The sequence below is a fragment of the Pleurodeles waltl genome, chromosome 12 (genome assembly GCF_031143425.1).
Source record: "Pleurodeles waltl isolate 20211129_DDA chromosome 12, aPleWal1.hap1.20221129, whole genome shotgun sequence".
Classification (NCBI taxonomy): Eukaryota; Metazoa; Chordata; class Amphibia; order Caudata; family Salamandridae; genus Pleurodeles; species Pleurodeles waltl.
This window is the reverse complement of record NC_090451.1, coordinates 676402098-676422015: the sequence shown is the minus strand read 5'-3', so window position 1 is coordinate 676422015 and position 19918 is coordinate 676402098. Positions and strand designations below refer to the sequence as shown.

Genomic DNA, 19918 nt, shown 5'->3' with positions numbered 1-19918 from the left:
TTCTTTTTTTTTTAAATATAAACAGTTACATAAAATCCAAACCTTACTGAACTATGTAAGCAAGTTTTAATTTATCATAAAAATCTGAAATAAGCCGGTATTCCAGTGTCATCCTCTTAATTACATTCTTGAACTTACACATTTTAGAACTATCTATTTCAGTAATATTTTTTTTTGTTATTGTTATATTATATTGTTATGTCATACTATCATACTGTTTTGGCTTATTGCTAATATTGTTAGTGTTTTACCGGTGACCACCAACATTAGAAAATTACACTAGGGGATGCCGACTCTTGCACGCGCATGTCAGCTTGCATATTTTGGAGCCTCACAGGAGAAATATTCTGCGTTCTGGCGATTGGTTGAATTTGACCAGAAATCTATATTAAAGAGTGACTTGGAGTTTCCGAAACTCTGCCATTTATGTGGGTGGAACTGAATATTTTGCCCACCCCTAGTCTGGATCTTGTTGTATGCTTGTGCTTGAAGAGGGCTGGGGTGCTGAGACAGCAGGTAATCCAGCTGTTGCAATTTCTTAGCATTTCTTGACACAGATGCTGTTTCAATTGTGGGGGGCTCTCTGGTAGTGGTTTCAGTGCATTGGTAAGGGATGGGTTTGTTGAATTTGATGAGGTCATGGTCTAGACGGTGGGTTCTTCAACTCGGACTTTGTCAAAAGGGTTGAAAACAGGGTCTAGAAGGTGTCTCTCATCATAGGTTGGTCCTTTCAACCATCGGGTGTGCCCCATCTTGCCAAGGTTTTTTAGGAATGATTCCACGTTGGGGTCAGCAAGGTCTTCCAGGTGGAAGTTTAGTTCTCCTAGGATGATGTGGTTATCAGAGCAGAGTATGAGTGGCACAATGAAATCTGCAACAGAGTTTGAGAAGTTGGTGGATGGTCTTAGTGATCAACAGACATGAGTGCTGCTTAGGGTGAAGTTGGTGGTGATGTGAAAGTTAACAGACAAGTGTTCCATGTTAGTGAATGGTATGCCCATAGAGATGGTGTGGCTTATGGTGGCCTTGTCGATAATGGCGTGTCCCCCTCCGAGCTTGTGCAGTAGCCTTGCCTAGAGATCTTGCACCTAGGTGGGTTGGTTTTAGCGATATCTGTATCTGTCTGGGTTCAATCAGGTTACAGTGAGGCGCAGGTCTGTCGGCATGGTAATGGTCATGCAGCAGTTCCCAAATCTCCATGGTGTGTTTTGTGACTGAGCATTGTTGAGGGGCATGCATTGGAGTGTGTGGTGCTATGTGGGTGACACATGTTTGCCTGTGACATGCAAGCCGTGCACCAGCAGCCCATCCATGGTGCAGCTACCATTAAGTAGGTTTTGAGAGGGGGAGGAGAGCTGAAATCAGTGGGCGAAACTGTAAGGGAAATGGGGGTCCAGAAAAAGGAGAGCAGTTAAGCTGGAAAATGGTAAGGTATGTGCTTTGGGAGAGGAAAAGAGGGAAAACAAATGGAAGTGCCAAAGAGAAAATCGATAAAACAGAGGGCACATGCAAAGGGCAATTGGGTACATACTACAGGAATAAAAGAGGCACACAATAGATGAAATGGGGTTGAAATGGCATAAAAACAAGGTTCGCAACAGAGTAAAGAGGCACAAAAGCAAGGGTCAAAACAAGACAATGAGGCTCATTGACAAAAGTGTTAAACAATTTCCAGTTTCAAATTTTATTTCAGCAATCCGAGTCATCAAAGTTTGGGAAGTTAAGCAAAACATTGATAAAAGTTACAAATGTTTAACCATTTATGTAAAAAGACTTTTTAAAAACTGAGATTAAGATTAAAAAAGATAAACATTAACATCAGTTTCAAGTACCATGAGCGAGACACAATTCTGGTGTCCTAATTCAGTGGCAATGCTTCACTATTACATATTATCTCATACAGGGAAACAATGCAAATTGCAAAGTGTGAAGTGCCTGGGTAAATTGCAAGAGTTATAACAATAAAAACACTGAAAATCCTTTGAGAGTTAGTAAATGAACAATCTTTATGATTACAAGTGATATAAGCATAGCTTCCACCAAGTGTCCTGGTCAGATGACAAAGCATCTCTGTTAGAAAGAGTGGGAAAATATAGATAACAAAAGCCTAGCACAAGATGTAGAGTGCATAACATAATCTGCTAGAGTTACTTATGGCCAAGAGATATACTTCAGTTAGAGAACAACTGGAAAAGCAACATGATGGTACAAGTATCGACATTGAGAGGATAGATACCCTTCTGCTATCAGGCATATACCCTATGATCAAATGTCAGCCGGGGGCAGAAATCTCCAAACCAGGGGAAAAGAGAGAGAGAGAGAGTGAGTGACCAGGAGAGGACTAAGGAAGGAGCCTCAAGACGCAGAAGCCAGGTTCGAAAGAGCCTTTCCTGAATTGAGGTCTAGCGCATTAAGTAGATTGTGGGGGAAGAGGGAGTAGCAGATGGGGCAGTGTATTGTGCCACCTATCTACAAGTGAATTTCAGTGCCTCATTATGGTTAGGAACTGCTGTGTAAAAACATCTATTTTACAATTCAATAAATTGTAACTGTGAAAATAATTTGCTCATTGTCCTTACTATCTAAAATGTTTATGTTGTGCAGATTTGTGTCTTCTGTGGTGAATCTTTCTATTGCTTTTCTGCCACAGGTTCTCCACTATGTAAAGAATGTTCATTTCCAGTCTAAAGCTGGTACTGAATTGAATTTTGACAATAGTGGCAATCCTCAAGCTCAGTATGATATTGTAAACTGGCAAGAAAACTCTGTTGGCATCATCACTCATGTGAAGGTGGGGAGCTATGATTCATCTGTCCATTCAGGAGAATCTCTCAACATTAATGCCATTGCAATCCGGTGGGCTGCAGGAAACACCCAGGTAAAAATGTATTAAAATTATCTGCTTCAATTAACGGGCATTTCGATTAGCATGACCTAAAGAGGTTGGATCGGATGAGCTTTGCAGTGCTTAAAGTTGATTTAAATAGAACTGCAGAGCTAGATAGATGCAAGAAGTCTAGTGGCTTGAGTAGCCTGATTTGCAAGGATTTCAAGTAAGTTAGTCTTGTATTTTTTTTCCTAGAAAATCTTATGCATTAGTATTACTTAGAATTCAAATCAATCTCATACAGTCTGATAAAATGTGCACTATGTTTTTTGTCACTGTGTTAGCTTGTATTTTAAAGAAATAAATGAGTTAATTGTAGTTAAACTTGTCATCCTTGGTGTGGTCTTCATCTAAAGTTCTTGCCTTCACCCATCCTGTTCTCTGAATTTTGTTTTTGTTGGCATTAGAACTCTGTGCACTTTACCACTTCTACAAGAGTTACAATGTTTTTGCTCTCCACTAAAAACATGATTCAATTGGCTTACAGTTGAATTGTATGTTTATATCCCATTTGAACATTTAATTTACTTGTAAGTCCCTAACAAAATGATACTACATATATTCAGACCTGTAAATGTATTGCTACTAGTAGGCCTGCAGCACTGATTGTTTCACCCACTTAAGTTGTTTTACATTTTACATTTCCTGGTAACCTTTTTTCAATACTGTAAGGCCTACTTCTCTCACTGGATAACATTGAGTCACCTTATTACATCTAATAAGTGCTAACCTTTGAATGGGAATAGATAGGAATGTCAAGTTTAAAATCAAATGAAGTGTAATTTTAAACCATTTAAAAGTAAAGTCAGATTTTAAGTCACTATTCTGAAAATGCCACTTTTAGAAATTTGGTATTTTCATGTCTTATTATTTTGTGCCTACTGCCTGAGTCTTGGGTCATATGACTCTGCAAAACATGGCAGTTTGTCTTTGTGTATCCCCCCCAGACAGTGAGGCAAAGGGGAACTAGATATTGGCACGATAGGCCATCCTACCAGGATGGGGGGACTAGAGCTTGTCTCTGCCCCACTTAAATTTCACCTGGCACTAGTCTTTTGTCATCCCAGAATACTTAGAGACTGGCAAAGGAAGGGAATAATTTCCAGAACCAGATGTGGTGGTAGTCAGGATGTCAACACCACTTCAAATGCTGGCACCAGGTATACATATTGGATCTCCTGAACCACCTCTTGGGTACACTTCTGAGCATGTGGACTACTGAGAATGACTGCCTTGTTCAGCAGAGGACTGCCCTGCTGCAATCAGAGGACTGACCTGCTGCTTGCGGCCTGACTTGTGCCAAGAGGATTGTCCTGCTGGTGGAGGCCTGCCCAGCTCTCTGCTAAGGAATACTGGACCTGCTCCTTTTATTCCAGGCGAAACTGAATGACTCCAAGGGTCAGTTGGCTGACCTTCTGTTCTGAGCTACAAGATCATAACAAGCTCCAGAGGCCTCTCTGTAGCTGCCCAGATGACCTGCTGTAGCTGGACCTATCTGAGTTCTGCTGGCCTTTGATACAGTGAGTCCCTGATCCCCAAGACATGCCATGCCAGGTCCTGAACCCTTGGCTGGAATCAGAGTCCAATAGGTTGTGCCAAGCCTATGACGCAGGTGACAACCATGAACACAAAGCTCCAATGGACCAGACTCTTCAGCTACAGCAACCACCAGCAATACAGGATCTGCACTCCACAGTCCTGCAGTGACAGCCTGCACTGACCACCATTACGAAGCTTCAGCAATGACCATCTGTCATGCCCAACCAGATCTTTGGGCTACGGTGACAAATATCTGGGACGCCAGACCTGCTGTTCATACTACTGCAAAGATCATCCACAACTCTCCTCCTCCTTGTGGCCAACTCTACTGGGAATGGGACTCTTCTCATCTGACATTTCGGCAGGACTAATCTGGTCTCTGTATCTGGCCCATGCTCCGTAATGGTCAGCCCAAACGTGTGATTTTTCCACAGTTCAGCATGAACAGATGACCATGAGTGGTGCTTTATGCTGATTGGATTTTTGTCATCCTGGTATCACTTTATTTATTAAAATATACTCTATTTTTCTAAATTAGTGTTGGATTTTTCTTTGGTTGTGTTTTCACTTTATTACTGTTTGCGTGCTGCATGAATACTTAACATAGTTCCTCTAAATTAAGCCTGGCTACTTTTGTGCCAAGCTACCAGTGTTTTAAGCACAGGTTATTTTATTGAATTTTGTGGTCACCCTAGCAAGCAATAATCCAGTCTCTTACAGTTGTGTTCAATGATGGGACCGAGTACTTATGTTTGTGCAGGGCCACACAGTGATTCAGTTTGATATTAACCAATATAAATAATCTGACATCAGATTTAACCTCTTATCAAATTCTTTTGTTTTTACCAAATTCACTTCCATCCTGCCTGAGTTAGTGCACTTTTGACTTTGCTTGCAAGCATGCACTTCAAGCTCAATAATCTGGAGAGCTCAAGGGATTCTGCAATGAGATGGGGTTTCCAGCAAGCAAGGGCTCCAAAAAACAGCCTTAAGGGCCATACAGTTACAAGCTACTGCTCAGGAGAAGGATGAGGAGATGGAGGAGCGGAAGAAGGAGGGGAGTGAGGAGTAGAGAGCCTCCTGACCATGACCTCAGAAGAGCAAGAAGGGCCCACAAGATTAAAGTGCCTTGACGGATCTAGGGCAGACCGAAGCGGTTCTTCCCCCAAACTGTCCCCTGAGGAACTGGAGGACAGGAAGGCTTAAAAGAATGTTCAGGCTCCAGGTAGCCAGAGTGAGAATGGAATCAGTCAGGGAGAAGTTTCCTCCAAAAAGGGCCTTGGAGGTGAAAAAGGCTAAGGCTGACAAAGCCTTGGAGGAGAGGATGGCTGAGGCAGAGATTGCTCTAGCCAAGTCGAAAGCTGAGGCTGAGAGGGCCTCAGTTGAAGGAAAATTGCTATTAGCTCATGACGTGAGTCTGAAGTAGTGGTGAAGGGCAGAGATCTAAGTGATTACAAGGAGCTGTAAAGTCTGAGAGCACATTTTCAGTAATTGGTTTACAGGATTATGCAAATACCTAGTGGTTATTAAGGTCACTGAACGCAGGGAGCTTGCTAAGGAGACTTATTTCTGGCTCAGCACCAGGGTCCACAAGAAGGTATTTGGCGACTGGGGGTCATCCAAATGGTGGGAATGGTCCCTAACAGAAGAATAAGTGGAGAGAGAAAAATAAAAATGAGTTCTCCGAAAACCTCCAAAAAAGCTCTCAGGAGAAGTATTCCCAGTTGCAACCTGATTTCAAAAAGAGTGGGTTCCGGAAAAGAAGTCAGGAAAATTCAACCCCAAATGTTATGAGTGTTACAAGTATGAGAACATGAAAGGAGATGCCAAATGCTCCAACGGGGCACAACTCCCTCTCACTTGTTGGCAGACACCTGAGCTGGCTACTATAGCTCTTGAGGAGGAGGTTGTCCCAATTATTATGTGGCTAGAAAAGAGGTTAATTAAGTGTTCCTGGGTGGCAAGTAAATGGCACCAAAAGCCCACATGCCTTCCAATAGTTCCAAGTACAGGCAATGGGTCACCATCAATGGGCAGTGGGCGGAGGTGCTCAGGTACATAGGAGTCAGCATGACTACTGTCAAATGTCATCTGGTGCCCTCAAAGTATGCAATCCCTCATACATTCCACTGGGTTGTGATAGCTGACAACTGTGATGGCATCAGCAGCAGCCTGAGGCCCAGACAACTGGTGGCACCTCTGGAGATCACCTGATTTATTCGGAGAATGATGTCCTGTATAGTGAGCCTAATGTGTCTGGCAACCCCAGCTCCCCAGTACTACAGAGCATTCATACTGGGCCTGGCTCCTGACCTACTCTTATCAGGACACCTGGGGCAGGATAAGACCATTGCCAGGCTTTTCACCCACTTTTATTGGCCCTGGTTGAAGGTGACCTCAGAAGCTTTCTGCAGGTCATGTCCTACCTGCTAGGGCAGCAGGAATTTAGGAAGTAAAGTTTGAATCTCCTCTGGTTCTCTCACCTGTCATTGGTGGGCATCAACATTGTTGAGCCCTTTCAAAGGGTGGGCATCAATATTGTTGAGCCTCTGTACCCGAAGACTTCCCTAGGCAACAGGTTTATCCTGATATTGGTGGACCCTGCCACTAGATACCCAGAAGTCACCCCTCTGAGGACTGTGACTGCGCCTGCAGTGGCCAGGGCCCTCATCAGTATTTTTACCCAGGTGGGGGTCCCCAAAAAAGTAGTATCTGAAAGGGGCACAAACTTCATGTCAGCCTATATTAAGTCAATCAGGGTCAGTGTAGAGTTACATACCTTATCACCCCCAGACCAATGGGCTTGTTGAGAGGTTCAACAAGATGCACAAGATCATGATTATGGGCCTGTCAGAGCCCTTGGGGCAGAAGAAGAATGTCCTCTTACCATGCCTTCTTTTTGCCTACAGGGAGATGCCACAGAAAGGAGCACAGTTCGTTCCTTTCGAGGATCTATAGTGCCATCCTGCTACAGAACCTCTCAGTCTGGTGAAGGAAGGGCGAGAGCAAGCTCCCAAGAGAGTCTTCCAGGATGTAATTCATAATGCATTACCCCTCAGGACTCAGATGCAGCACTTCTGGAAGAAGGCATGTGAGAATCTGGAACCCTTTAAGGAGGTGATGAAGTTCTGGCATGATCAGAAGGCCACTCTGGTTGAGTATCAGCCTGACCAGAAAGTGTGGGTTATGGAGCCCACAGAGCACAGGGCCCTGCAGGATTACTGGTCTGAGCCTTACAAGGTGGAGGAGAGTAAAAGTGAATTAACCTGCCTGGTGGACCACAAGACCCAGAGGAACCCTCCAGGGTCAATCACCTCAAATCCCACTACAAAGACAAGATGTCACCATGCTCCTGTAGACAGATGATGTGATGGAAGAGGAGAGTAATCCTCTCCCCAATCTTCTAGGAGCATGATGGGTCAGTGGAAAGTGTCAACCTCTCCCCACCTTGACTCCAAAACAGAAGAAGGACTGTCACAACTTGCTGGGCCAGCTTGCCTCCTTATTCTCAATGGTCCTGAGGCTCACACATTTGTTTCCCCTTGATATTGACACTAGGGACAGCATGCATGTGAAGAATAAAAGTTACAAGTTGTCTGACAAGATGAGAGTCAGTATCAGAAAGGAAGAGCCCAAGATGCTGGAATTAGGTGTGATTGAGCACTACAATAATAGCCCAGAGGTGCTGCCACCCAAAGCTGCCCAGCGAGTGGCGTCCCAAATCTCAGGTTCTGGATGGACTACAGCGGGCTCAACTCGGTTACAGAAACTGATGCTCATCTCATTCACGGGCAGGTGAGCTCATAGATATGGTTGGAGCTGCCAAGTTCTTAAGTACCTTTGGTTTAACATCCCGGGTGTACTGCCAGACTGCCCTATTGTGGGGGCTAAGGAGAGGTTTGCATTCTCCACCCCAGAGAACTACGCCCAATTCAGGGTGATGCCCTTTGGGTTACAGAATGCCTCTGCCACCTTAAAGAGGTTGGTTACCAGAGCCCTGGCTGGAATGAATGCTTTCAGTGCAGTCTACCTGGATGACATTGCAGTCTTCAGGTCCAGTTGTGAGGACCACCTGTTTCACCTCTAGGAAATGCTTCAGGCCCTGCAACAGGCAGGCCTGACTATCAAGGGCAGCAAATGTCATATAAGGCAGAAAGCAGTGGTCTATCTAGGACACTAGTGGGTGTGGACAAGGTGCAGCTCCTCCAAGCCTGGTTTGAGACTATTCTGACCTGGGAACCCCCCGAAACTCTGACTGAAGGGAGGGTCTTCCTAGACCTTACTGGCTATTAAAGGGGGTTTGATAAGGGCAATGGCACGTGGTTGCCCCCTTGAATGAGCTGACTTCTAAGATGCAGCCCAAGGAGATGATCTCCACAGGGACTTGTCAGAAAGTCTTTAATATCCTGAAGCACCAGTACCCAAGGTCCTTGACTTCTCCAATGATGTTATAGTCCAGATGGATGCTTCGGGGCATGTCAAAGGTTGCTATGCTCTCACAGCTGAAGGACAATGGCCTAGACCAACTTGTAGCCTTCATGCCCAGGAAAAAGAGGCAGAGTGCTATTAAAAGAGAAGTGTTTGCTGTGGTCTAGGCACTGAAGAAGCTGAAACCATACTTGTTTGAGACTCACGTCCAGGTTCAGAAAGAAGCCAGGCCCCTCAGATGGCTAATGCAGATGTGAGGAGAAAATCCCAAACTGTTGCGGGCGGTAGGTAGAGGTCCCCTGTGCCTCTCCCACGCTTAGTAAACGGCGAAATACTGCTTAATTAAAGCTCAAAATTGATGTGAACTGTTAAAACTGTTAGACTTGAATTTGAATTAAGGAATCTGTTACCGAACTGAAACTGCACTCTGCATTGGTGTATTCGAAGGAGCTAGACACTCGTTTTTATTAGAATCTTATCCCGTTTTTATTGCCGCCATTTTGGGGGGTTAGCACTCCAGCTTCTAGTGCTGGAGGGCTATTTTAGCCACCCTATGAGCGCGGCGCTGCGGGCGCGCCAATGGCGCACCAAAGGCAAGCCCGTCTGCGCCCGTCCGCGCCAGAACGAGCCAAGAGCCTAGAAATGATGCCCGTGTTTTAACTGGAGAGATTGGTATCACTTATTCTAGTGAGGAACTACTTCTCCTTAACAAAAAATCCTCTGCCCTATGTTACAACAGTCTAGACCCACATAAGGTTAATTTTAGTTGCCCCAGTTGTGCCTGGTCACCTAGAGCATCCACAGACCATCGACAAGCGGAGAATCGTGATAAATTTCCCATATGTCTAATTAATTGTCGTTCACTAGGAGCTCATACAAGGGACATTCATCTCCTAATAGAACAAATTGAACCCCTGGCCTTGTTTCTAACAGAAACATGGCTGGATGAAAGCTCTGGACCAGATATTGTTATGGCCCTCCCCTCAGGTTATAAAATCAGTAGAGTGGACAGACCTAGCAGAGGGGGAGGCATTGCAGTCATTCTTAGAGACACATGTAAGATCAATTCTGCTCCGGCCCTAATCAAAGGCTGCAAAAGCATGTCGTTCGCGATCAACATAAACCCGCATTACACACTTTCTGGTGTTTTGATCTATCGTCCACCTGGTCCCATGGGAGATTTTATAATGTCATTGGCAGAACACACTTCACAAGTAACACACACTAAACCCAATTTTTTAGTGCTGGGTGACTTTAACCTTCATGCAGAAAATATAGAAACTGCATCCTCTAAGATGTTGATAGCAGATATGAATGCTTGTGATCTAAACCAACTTATTCATGGCCCCACCCATGTTAAGGGCCATACACTTGATTTGGCTTTTTCTAATAACCCAAATCTAAAATTTCTATCATCTTCCCCTCTAGCATGGTCAGACCATTTCCTTGTAGAAATGGAATTACATCTTACTCACTACAAGATCCCATATATGGGGGCACTCCCACGCAGAAGGAAATGGCACAGATTAAAATCCTCAGATTTTGTGTCCGCCCTGGAGAAAAATAGACCAGGAAGTATAAATACAAATAATATAACAGATTTTTCGCATTCTGTTAATAAATGGATAGAGAACAGCCTAGAGGAAACCATACCTCTCTCCTCGTCTAAAGGCACCCGGCGTAAGAAGTCGGCTCCATGGTACAATGCAGACCTATTAGAGAAGAAAAGAGAGTGTAGGAAACTAGAGAGGAGATGGCGCTGCACAAAAGATGAATCCATGAAAAGGGATTATAAAAATTTGATTCGAGAGTATCACCTGGAAATTAAGAAAGCTCAGGCAATCTATTACGCAGGAAAAATTTAAGCGGCTGCCAACTCACCCAAGGAGATCTTTAATGCCCTAAAAGATCTTATCCATCCTAGAGAGGAAGCAGAAACTAGGGATTCCCCCCAACAACATGTAGAAGATCTGGCTAGTTTTTTCCTGGATAAAATCCAGAATATTTACCTAGCCTTTCCTAATACCCCTAATATAGGGCAGAAGAGAATAAGCCAAGAGGTTGGGGAGGCAATCCTTTTTACAAACTTTACTCCTATTAGTTTGGATGGAGTTACCAATCTATTGAGATCAACAAAATCGGGCTCCCCACTTGACCCTGCCCCCCCCCAGATCCTATCCTTGGGAATCTCAGCATTAGGGCCGATAATAAAGAATCTTATTAATACCTCTCTGAGTGATGGCACAGTGCCTGATCATTGGAAACAAGCCATTGTCAAGCCACTCTTGAAGAAATCCAGCCTAGATCCTAAGATCCTGAGCAACTATAGACCAATTTCATTACTGCCCCTAATTGCCAAACTGGCGGAGAAACATGTACACTCTCAGTTATCCACATTCCTGGAAGAAAAGAATCTTATACATCCTACCCAGATGGGTTTTAGACCTAAACATGGCACAGAAACTGCCCTGATCGCCATAACAGAAGAGGCAAGGAAGAGGATGGATTTAGGTATGGAAACCGCGATTATCCTCCTTGACCTAAGTGCGGCCTTTGATACAGTTGACTTAAAAATCCTCACAGAAAGGGTACAAGGATGTGGAATTGCCGGTTCCGCGTTAGACTGGATTTGCTCCTTTTTATATGGGAGGTCATTTCAGGTACTCGATAGAGAGTATATCTCTAGGAGCACCTTCAGTAGTTGTGGTGTTCCTCAGGGCTCGGCCTTAAGTCCATTACTTTTCAACATCTACATGAGGCCATTAGCAGGCATAGTTGAGCCTTTTGGACTGAACCTAGTTTCATATGCTGATGATACGCAGCTGATAGTCTCCTTCTCTAATTCCCATCCAGATATGGGGTCAGCTCTAGGTCCATGTATGAAAGCAGTTGCAACTTGGATGGCTGATAGTAAACTAAAGCTTAACGATGACAAAACGGAGGTTATGTTTTTTGGAAATAAAATTCCCCCTTTAAACTCTAGCCTACTGAGAGGAGTATCAACCCTCCCCCCCCTTAAAGGACTTATTAAAAGCCTAGGGGTATGGCTGGACCCCCTTCTCTCAATGGCCCAACATGCGAATAGAATAGCAGGAACTGCTTTTGCTTTGCTAAGGACCCTGAGGAAGGTTTTAACTATTTTACCTTTCCCAGCAAGAAGAGTAGTTGTCCAGGCACTGATTGGTGCTCGTATTGACTATGGTAATGCTTTGTTTATTGGCTCCCCGAAATATGTAATTCAGAGACTGCAAAGGGTACAAAATGCAGCGGCTCGTCTGCTACTAAACATTCCTAAACAATATTCAATAAGGCCAGGAATCGTTTCCCTACACTGGCACCCGGTAGCGGAAAGGATTCAGTTCAAGACCCTATGCCACTTTCATAGATCCATATTTGATAGGGGACCTGAAATGCTGAAAACTCTTGCTCAGGCTTATATTCCAGCTAGGCCACTTAGATCCTCCTCAGCTAACCTGGCTATAATTCCAACCATGAGGAAAGCCAGGTGGGGAGGAAGATCAGTAGCATATCAAGGCGCTCTGCTTTGGAATAACCTTCCTCTCAAGATGAGAGCTAACCCTCAAGAGATGTCGTTCAGAAAGGAACTGAAGACCTGGCTATTTAAAACTTAAATCCTTCGAATAATTTTAAGCAGTATGTCATCGTTATGGCTGTATAAGCGCTACGAGGCCGCTGGCAGTTGGGCGCTATATAAACCTCTATAACATAACATAACATAACATAACATCCATCTCTGTAAAAGGATTAGACTTTACAATGGAACACTGTCCTGGGAGTGACCACTCTAATGCTGATTGCTTTTTCTGTTTCTTGCACCTTAGTGATGAGAACCCCCATGAGGGTGGGTAGTTCTCCCTACTTTCAGGTGGGGTATGCATATCAGACCAGTGATCCTTGGTGTGGTCTTCCTCAAACTTTGTACCTTCACCCTTCCTGTTTTCTGAATTTTGTTTTGTTGGCATTAGGATTCTGTGCATTTTATTACTGCCAACCAGTGCTGAAGCGCTTATGCTATGTCTCTAAAAACATGGTACAGTTGGCTTACACCTGATTGGCATATTTAACTTACTTATAAATCACTAGTATATGGTACTACATTCACCCAGGGCCTGTAAATAAAGTACTACTAGCAGACTACTAGCGGGCCTGCAGTACTCATTGTGTCACCTGCCAAAGTAGCACTTTAAAAATTGTCTCAGCCCTGAATGCACACGGTTTGCGTTTCAGTGTTGGCGGGTGGCGCTGCAGCTGACGGGGTGGGACCTATCCCTCACCAAGCTGACGCCCCGTGGCAGGGAACATGGTTTCAGCAGGTGTCCCGGTTGGAGTATTTTCGACAATGGGACGTCATATTAGAATCACATATCTGGGGAATGTCTGTGCCGGTGATCTAGAGCAAAGGGAATTGCCCATTTCTGCCAGGCTTAGAATGATTCAGATAAACCACCTTCACATGTCATACCTGTCCCCAGGGAGACACCGGCATATTCACTCGGGGACCCTCCCCCTGGCTTGTCTGAGATGTGGTCAGCCAGAGGTGCACCTGTTGCATGTGGCATGGGAGTGTCCGGGGATATGACCTTTCTGCGGGTTGGGGTGGTGGAGCAGGACCTCTCAGCGGTCCTTGGTTGTCCCATTGAACTGACCACGAGGGTGGCGCTGCTGGGCATTCTGGAGGAGCTGGGTGGGCTGAGGGCGGATTGAATATTCATGGGCTCACCTGCCTGGTGGCTAAGAGAGACATTGCACAGCTCTGGAGAGGCCCGACGGCGACGTCACTTTCGAAGTGGCGATCCAGAATGGACTGGTGCTCTCAACTAGAAAAGCTGATCTATGAGGCACGGGGCTGTCCCCACAAATACGAGAAAAATTAGGAGAAGCGGCGGGCTTACAGGGGGCTGCCTGTGTGAAACAAGTTTATCATGCTCTGTTGGAGAAGGGAGGGGGGTCGACATCTGCAGATGATATTACCTTGATTCATTTAGCAGGACTGTCATGTACTCACTGATATGCATGTGTTTTCTTTCGTACCTCTGTTGTGTTCACAAGCATTTTAAAAATAATAAAAATGGTTATGGAAAAAAAAAACCTTGTCTCAGATCACCACAGCAGCATGTAATGCAGTTTTACAACTGCCAATTCGACCTAAGTGGAACCTTTGGCCTAAATCTTCCTTTTTAAAACACGTCACTCCTACAGTAAGCCCTAAACAGCCCATATGGCATGGCATATTGTATTTATGTGTTTTAAAGTTTGATACATCCTGGTAGTGAAAACCTCTAAAATTCCCTTTTCACCACTTTAAGGGCTATCACTCCAATAGCATAACTTTAGGGTTACTTTATTACATTTAATCAGTGCTAACTTCTGATTGGGAACAGATAGGAATGCAAAGTTTGGACTCAAATGAATTGTAATGAAAATACTCTTGTAAATGGAAAAGCAGGATTTAAGTCACAGTTCTGAAAATGCCACTTTTAGAAAGTTGCCATTTTCTTGTCCTAACCTTTTCGTGCTTGCTGCTTGTGTCCAGAGTCACATCATTATAAGGTTCCTGCTAAGGTAATAGGACTGCATATTAGGATGACAGATCTTCAGGATGTGGGTCTGCGTTCATCCACAGCATTGGGAGCTGTTGGCCCAATTCCTGGCTAGTTCACAGTGCCTCACCCAAACCCATAACCTTACTGGGGTGAAATGTGATTATGGCCACATAACTATGACACTCAGACTCCTAGGGAAGTCGTGGAAACAGATCCTATCCTGTTGTTGTATTACTCATGCATGCCCAGGCAAAACACAAGAGAGATATGAAACACGTTTTCAATGCATTTATTGAAATAATTGTTGCCTTGCAAAGAGAGAATGAGCTGCAATAATTAGGCAGATAAAACAAAACAAAAAACAAAGCAATGCTGTCAGCATTACGAACTTGGGGAAAAGCATGAGGAATCCAACCATGGCAAATGATTTCTACCTATCACTTACTCTATACTGGGAGCATAGTTAGTGTACATTCTGCCTTTGCCAGAGTCAAGCAGCTACCCATAGCCCTCATACCTGGAGAACTGAATCAGGAATCAGCCTGCAGTGTAGATGGAAATCCTTTTCTGGAAACTGTAAAATGAGCACTAGCAGAGCTGCATGTCAAACACATCAGTCATCCCTGGCTGGTCATTACTGTAGTGTCCCTCTGCCCCTTCCGGGTCAGTGCATCATTTATATAATAAAACCCATACTGTGCTAGAGGTTCAGCTCTGATGCAGTGATATGTCTAGATGTTAGAAGCTGTCTAAGAACGGGCATTGGCAGCACAAGGATTTCTTGAACTGTATTCCTAGCTTTGAACAGAATGTACTGATTATATAGTGAGAAGGGCTAACTAAAAAAAGCATCTTGTACAATATATTCTATGAATAATATGCAAGCCTAAGTGTGTAAAATGTCACTGCTAAAAACGATGTCAGCTGAAACATGTAAGATGTAAAATATAAAACAAAGCTAAAATTGAGAACCAGTGTGGGTCCAAGAGAGCCTCACTACAACATGACTGTGAATATGTTGGCAGTTGGTCTTTGTGTATTCCTCCCACGCAGTGAGCCAAAGGGGGACTAAGTGTTGGGCCATTCTTCCAGAATTGATGGGGTGGAGGTATTCTCTGCCCCACTTATATTTCAAAGGATTTCCTCCAGAACACCAAGAGTCCTGACACCAGTCTTTTGTCACCCCAGAATACTTGGAGCCTTAGTACGTGAAGGGAGGAAATATTTTGGGTTCTACTGATTAGATTTTTGTGGTTCTGTTATTGATCTGTTTTCAATTGTTAAAATTTACTTTATTGTTCTAAATTGGTTTGGGATTTTCTTGGGTTGTATTTTCACTTTATTACTGTTTGAGTGCTGCAGAATTGCTTAACACAGTGCCTCTACATTAAGCCTGTCTGCTTTTGTGCCAAGCTACCAGAGGGTTAAGCGCATGTTAATTTAATTACTATTGTGGTTCACCCTGACAACAATTGTGTTTGGTGCTTCAGAATGGTCCCCCCACCCTTTAACCCAATTTCATGCAATTGTGTACATTTACGTGTTATTCTGTGCCTTTAGGTTCCTATCTCTATTTGTACTGAACATTGTTTGCCTGGATTTCGGAAAGTTACCAAGCAGGGAGAGCCTGTCTGCTGTTTCCATTGTGTGCCATGTTCTGCCGGAGAGATTTCCAACCAAACCGGTATAAATTAATCTAAAAATATAGATGACAAACCTTCAGTAACAATATTAAATCATTTGAAAAAAGATAATGATTATTTTATTCTTGTTCTTTCAGATTCCATTGAATGCATTGAGTGCCCATTAGATTTGTGGCCTGATGGAAAATATCAACATTGCATCCTGAAGACCATGGAGTTCCTATCATATGAAGACGATTTAGGGACCATACTGTCAGTAAATGGCATTGTATTCTCACTTATTCCTTCTGGCATTTTGGGACTCTTCCTTCGTTATCGAAATACACCTGTTGTCAGAGCCAACAACAGAACTCTCAGCTACTTACTGCTCTTGTCCCTCTCCTTCTGCTTTCTCACCTCATTGACATTCGTTGGTTACCCCATACATGAGAAGTGCCTCCTTCGCCAGGTGACCTTTGGCATCATATTTTCTCTGTGTGTTTCTTGCATCTTGGCCAAAACTATGATGGTCCTTATCGCTTTCAGTGCAACCAAACCCAACAGTGCCTTAAAGAAATATGCTGGACCTAAATTGTCTTACGTAGTCATCAGTATTTGTACACTCATTCAGATTCTACTCTGTGTCTTTTGGTTAGCTCTTGCTCCCCCTTTCACAGAACACAACAATTATTCTCAGCCTGGAACAATAATAGTTGAATGTAATGAGGGATCCCCTGCTGCATTCTGGTGCATGCTGGCATATCTTGGGCTTTTGGCAAGTGTCAGCTTATTAGTGGCATTCCTGGCTAGAAAACTTCCTGACAGCTTCAACGAGGCCAAGTTCATCACCTTCAGCATGCTGGCCTTCCTCAGTGTCTGGATCTCATTTATTCCTGCCTACCTCAGCACCCGGGGCAAGTACATGGTGGCCATGGAGATTTTCGCAATCCAGTCCTCTACTTCTGCTCTACTTGTGTGCATATTTTTTCCAAAGTGTTACATCATCCTTATACGACCGGACATGAACACAAAACAAAGGTTAATGGGGAGAACTGTAGAGAAAATGGTGCATCACAGTTAGTTGTCACCTTGCCTGGGTTTTGGTCATCTTCCAGTCGTGATAAACCCATAATTTATTTTGAGGGTGGGACTATTCCTAATATCTTTAGGCCAAAAGAAGGGACCTCTGCAATTCAGTGCAGCTGTGGTTTACTTATTTAGCATTCTCTGTGGCATTGACCAGGCAAAAAGACAGAAGGCATGCTTAATATGTATTACATTCACTGTTAAAATCATGATTACTAACCAAAGAAATAAAGTCACCAAGAAAAGTAATGAAGAGTGAGTAAATGTGTAATATTTAACCAGGTTAGATTTACTGAAAATACACACATGCATCAGATAAGCCATTGGTATAAATGTGGTTGTATGTTTAGCTGACTAACGTCACTCTTTATCACATCAAAAGTGACAAATCTGGCCAGGTGGTAATCAGTTTTGGAATTGCCAAGTTAGATCTGTTGGTTATGTACCATCAACTTTCTAACAAGAATGTATTACAAATGTAGTTCATTTTATAATGTTATCATAATAATCCCCTTTTTAAAAAACTGAGTTCCCCTATTAAAACAATGGGGAGAATTCACAAGGGTAACAGTAGTCCCAAGACCTCCACCTTGAGTGTGGAATTCTATGAACCAGGAAATCCCACTCAAGCGAGGGAATATGGATGTACCAAGGTGTTTCAAGGTATGGTTAGCAGTGTTTATGGACATTCACGAACTCCACCACATTCCCCTTTCCACCCTTGAAAGAATAAGATATTTTCCTTCATTTCAGCGGTGGTGTAAATACTTTACCGGGGTGGGAAGGGGATGGACTACCCCAAGGATTAGTGGGGGTGTGGAGGAAGGGGTGCCCCTGTGGAAAACAACGTGCACATTTCCCTGTATAGATTATTTCATGTGTAAAACTACATACAGCAATAATAGGATTAAAATTGAATATCCCCTGTTGTTTCCAGGTATCCCCGTGGTGCAACTTTTCTAGTGGTTTCCTGGGAATTTTTGTGAATTGTAAAAAACTATTACATTTACACTCAGATGTCATTGTAAATCTATGATTGTAGACTTACTACATTTCTTGTGAGTTGCCTCAATATTTTGTATTTTACACTACTCCTCTTTCCAGCTACTTACCCTTGTGCTTTAACATTCTGTCTCACACACTAACAATGTTTTATGTCATGTCCAATTTCCTGGAATTCAACCCCAGTACTTACCTCGATAGGGAATTTCTTTACCTCATAAGTCTGGTCTGTATTGTGTTCCACTGCCTGACCTTCTCTTCCAGTTCTCTTTAGGATCACAGCAGACAATCTTTGACAGTCAGCAAGTAACAATTTCATTGCTCAAGTTATCACTGACAGTGGCATGAGGACTCAGTTAAATATCTTGGCATATGGATAAGTTAAAACATGGGCACTGTTTTAAGAGAATTTATGTTCAGACATTGTATACAGCAAGTTACTAGATTGGTATCTCTTCCTCTGTCGCTGGCAGGGACGAGAGGCCTTATGGAAATCATACTGTTACCAAAATGTCTTTACCTGATCATTAATAATCATCCTCTTTCGCTTGATCTGCGCACAGTTCATCAGACTAGCTTGTGGGGGAATACACCCTAGAATCAAATAAGAACTCCAGTGCTTAATGTGAGCCAGTGTATGCTGGTGGAGGCCACTGACACCTATATCTGAGCCCTGGCACTTATTTTTGTTGATCAGACATTTCCTGAGAGCAGGAGAAGGAAAACACACACAGACAGGAAAGATAAGTAAATGGTTGTGATATCCCCTAGTAGTAGATTGTATATCCTACATTACAATTTCATATATAGGGCATATTATTCCCCTGAAAATGTTTCACGGATGTGGCCTGCAAACGACCTCGGTTTGCGCCAGATGTGGGCAGTCGGAGGCAGTTTTTCTGTATCTGGCGTGGGTAAGCTCTGCTTTTTATAATCATTTTCAACAATATAATTGTACAAAATATTACTTTTCGATTATTGCAATGTGTTGTAGTTCATATATTAATTGTATGTGTTACTATTGTTTATATCATTATTATTATTATTAATATTGTTTGTCTTTTTTAAGTGAGTAAGCATTTTTTAATGTAACTGTTAATAGTAGCTTAAAGTGTTGAAGTGGGTTGTTGGTTTTGTAAATGGATAGGGTGGAAACCTAAATAAGTAATATATATGTATGGCCCCTCCCCCCAACCCTGGCGGCAGCCTCAGCTAGCGGTGACAGAGAATCCCGCAAACAAAATCTGTCAAAAGGAGATCTTGCGGCCCAGCTCCTGGAACAAGCAGACGTTTATGTTTTTTTTAAAATAAACAGTACAGCAAGTTCCTTTCCTGATGTGTTACGGCTTTGTGTAAAGCCTTGTTCACAGGTGAGTAGATTTGCAATTAATAACAATCATTTGCTTTTAAATCCAGGCACGTGACTACAGGTAGAATCCTTCATTTCCCACAATACATCTAAAAAGTAATCAGTAATTATTCAAGTCCACAGTGTCCATTTTTTTCTTAGCTGAATAGCGTTTAACCACTGCAGACATATATAAAATGTTCTGTTAGGATGCATATTTTCAAAGCCTCTCCAACATAATATAGCCATGTGCCACATGCCATTAAAATACTTTCAAAGTCACACTAAATAGTTCTTCACGATTCCACTCATAATTTTTATTGCCATATCCATGTGGAGCCGAATCCAATGCTGCCGCACGTTTTTATGGAAAACTCATAATGGGTCTGGTGGGGAGACCGCCAGCACCGTGGTAGTCCCCACACTTCGAGTATGGCGGCGG

The 19918-nt window shown here is 43.2% G+C and overlaps 1 protein-coding gene across 1 annotated transcript in view; it reads left to right on the top strand.

Moving 5' to 3' along the window:
• LOC138267219 (extracellular calcium-sensing receptor-like) overlaps positions 1-17121 on the top strand; it is a 45482-nt gene extending 28361 nt beyond the window's left edge. The window contains exons 4-6 of the mRNA XM_069216075.1: positions 2651-2878; positions 7336-7459; positions 16319-17121. Coding sequence (XP_069072176.1) covers positions 2651-2878; positions 7336-7459; positions 16319-17121 — 1155 coding nt within the window. The remainder of the gene's footprint in view (positions 1-2650; positions 2879-7335; positions 7460-16318) is intronic.
• Positions 17122-19918: the final 2797 nt, after the last annotated feature.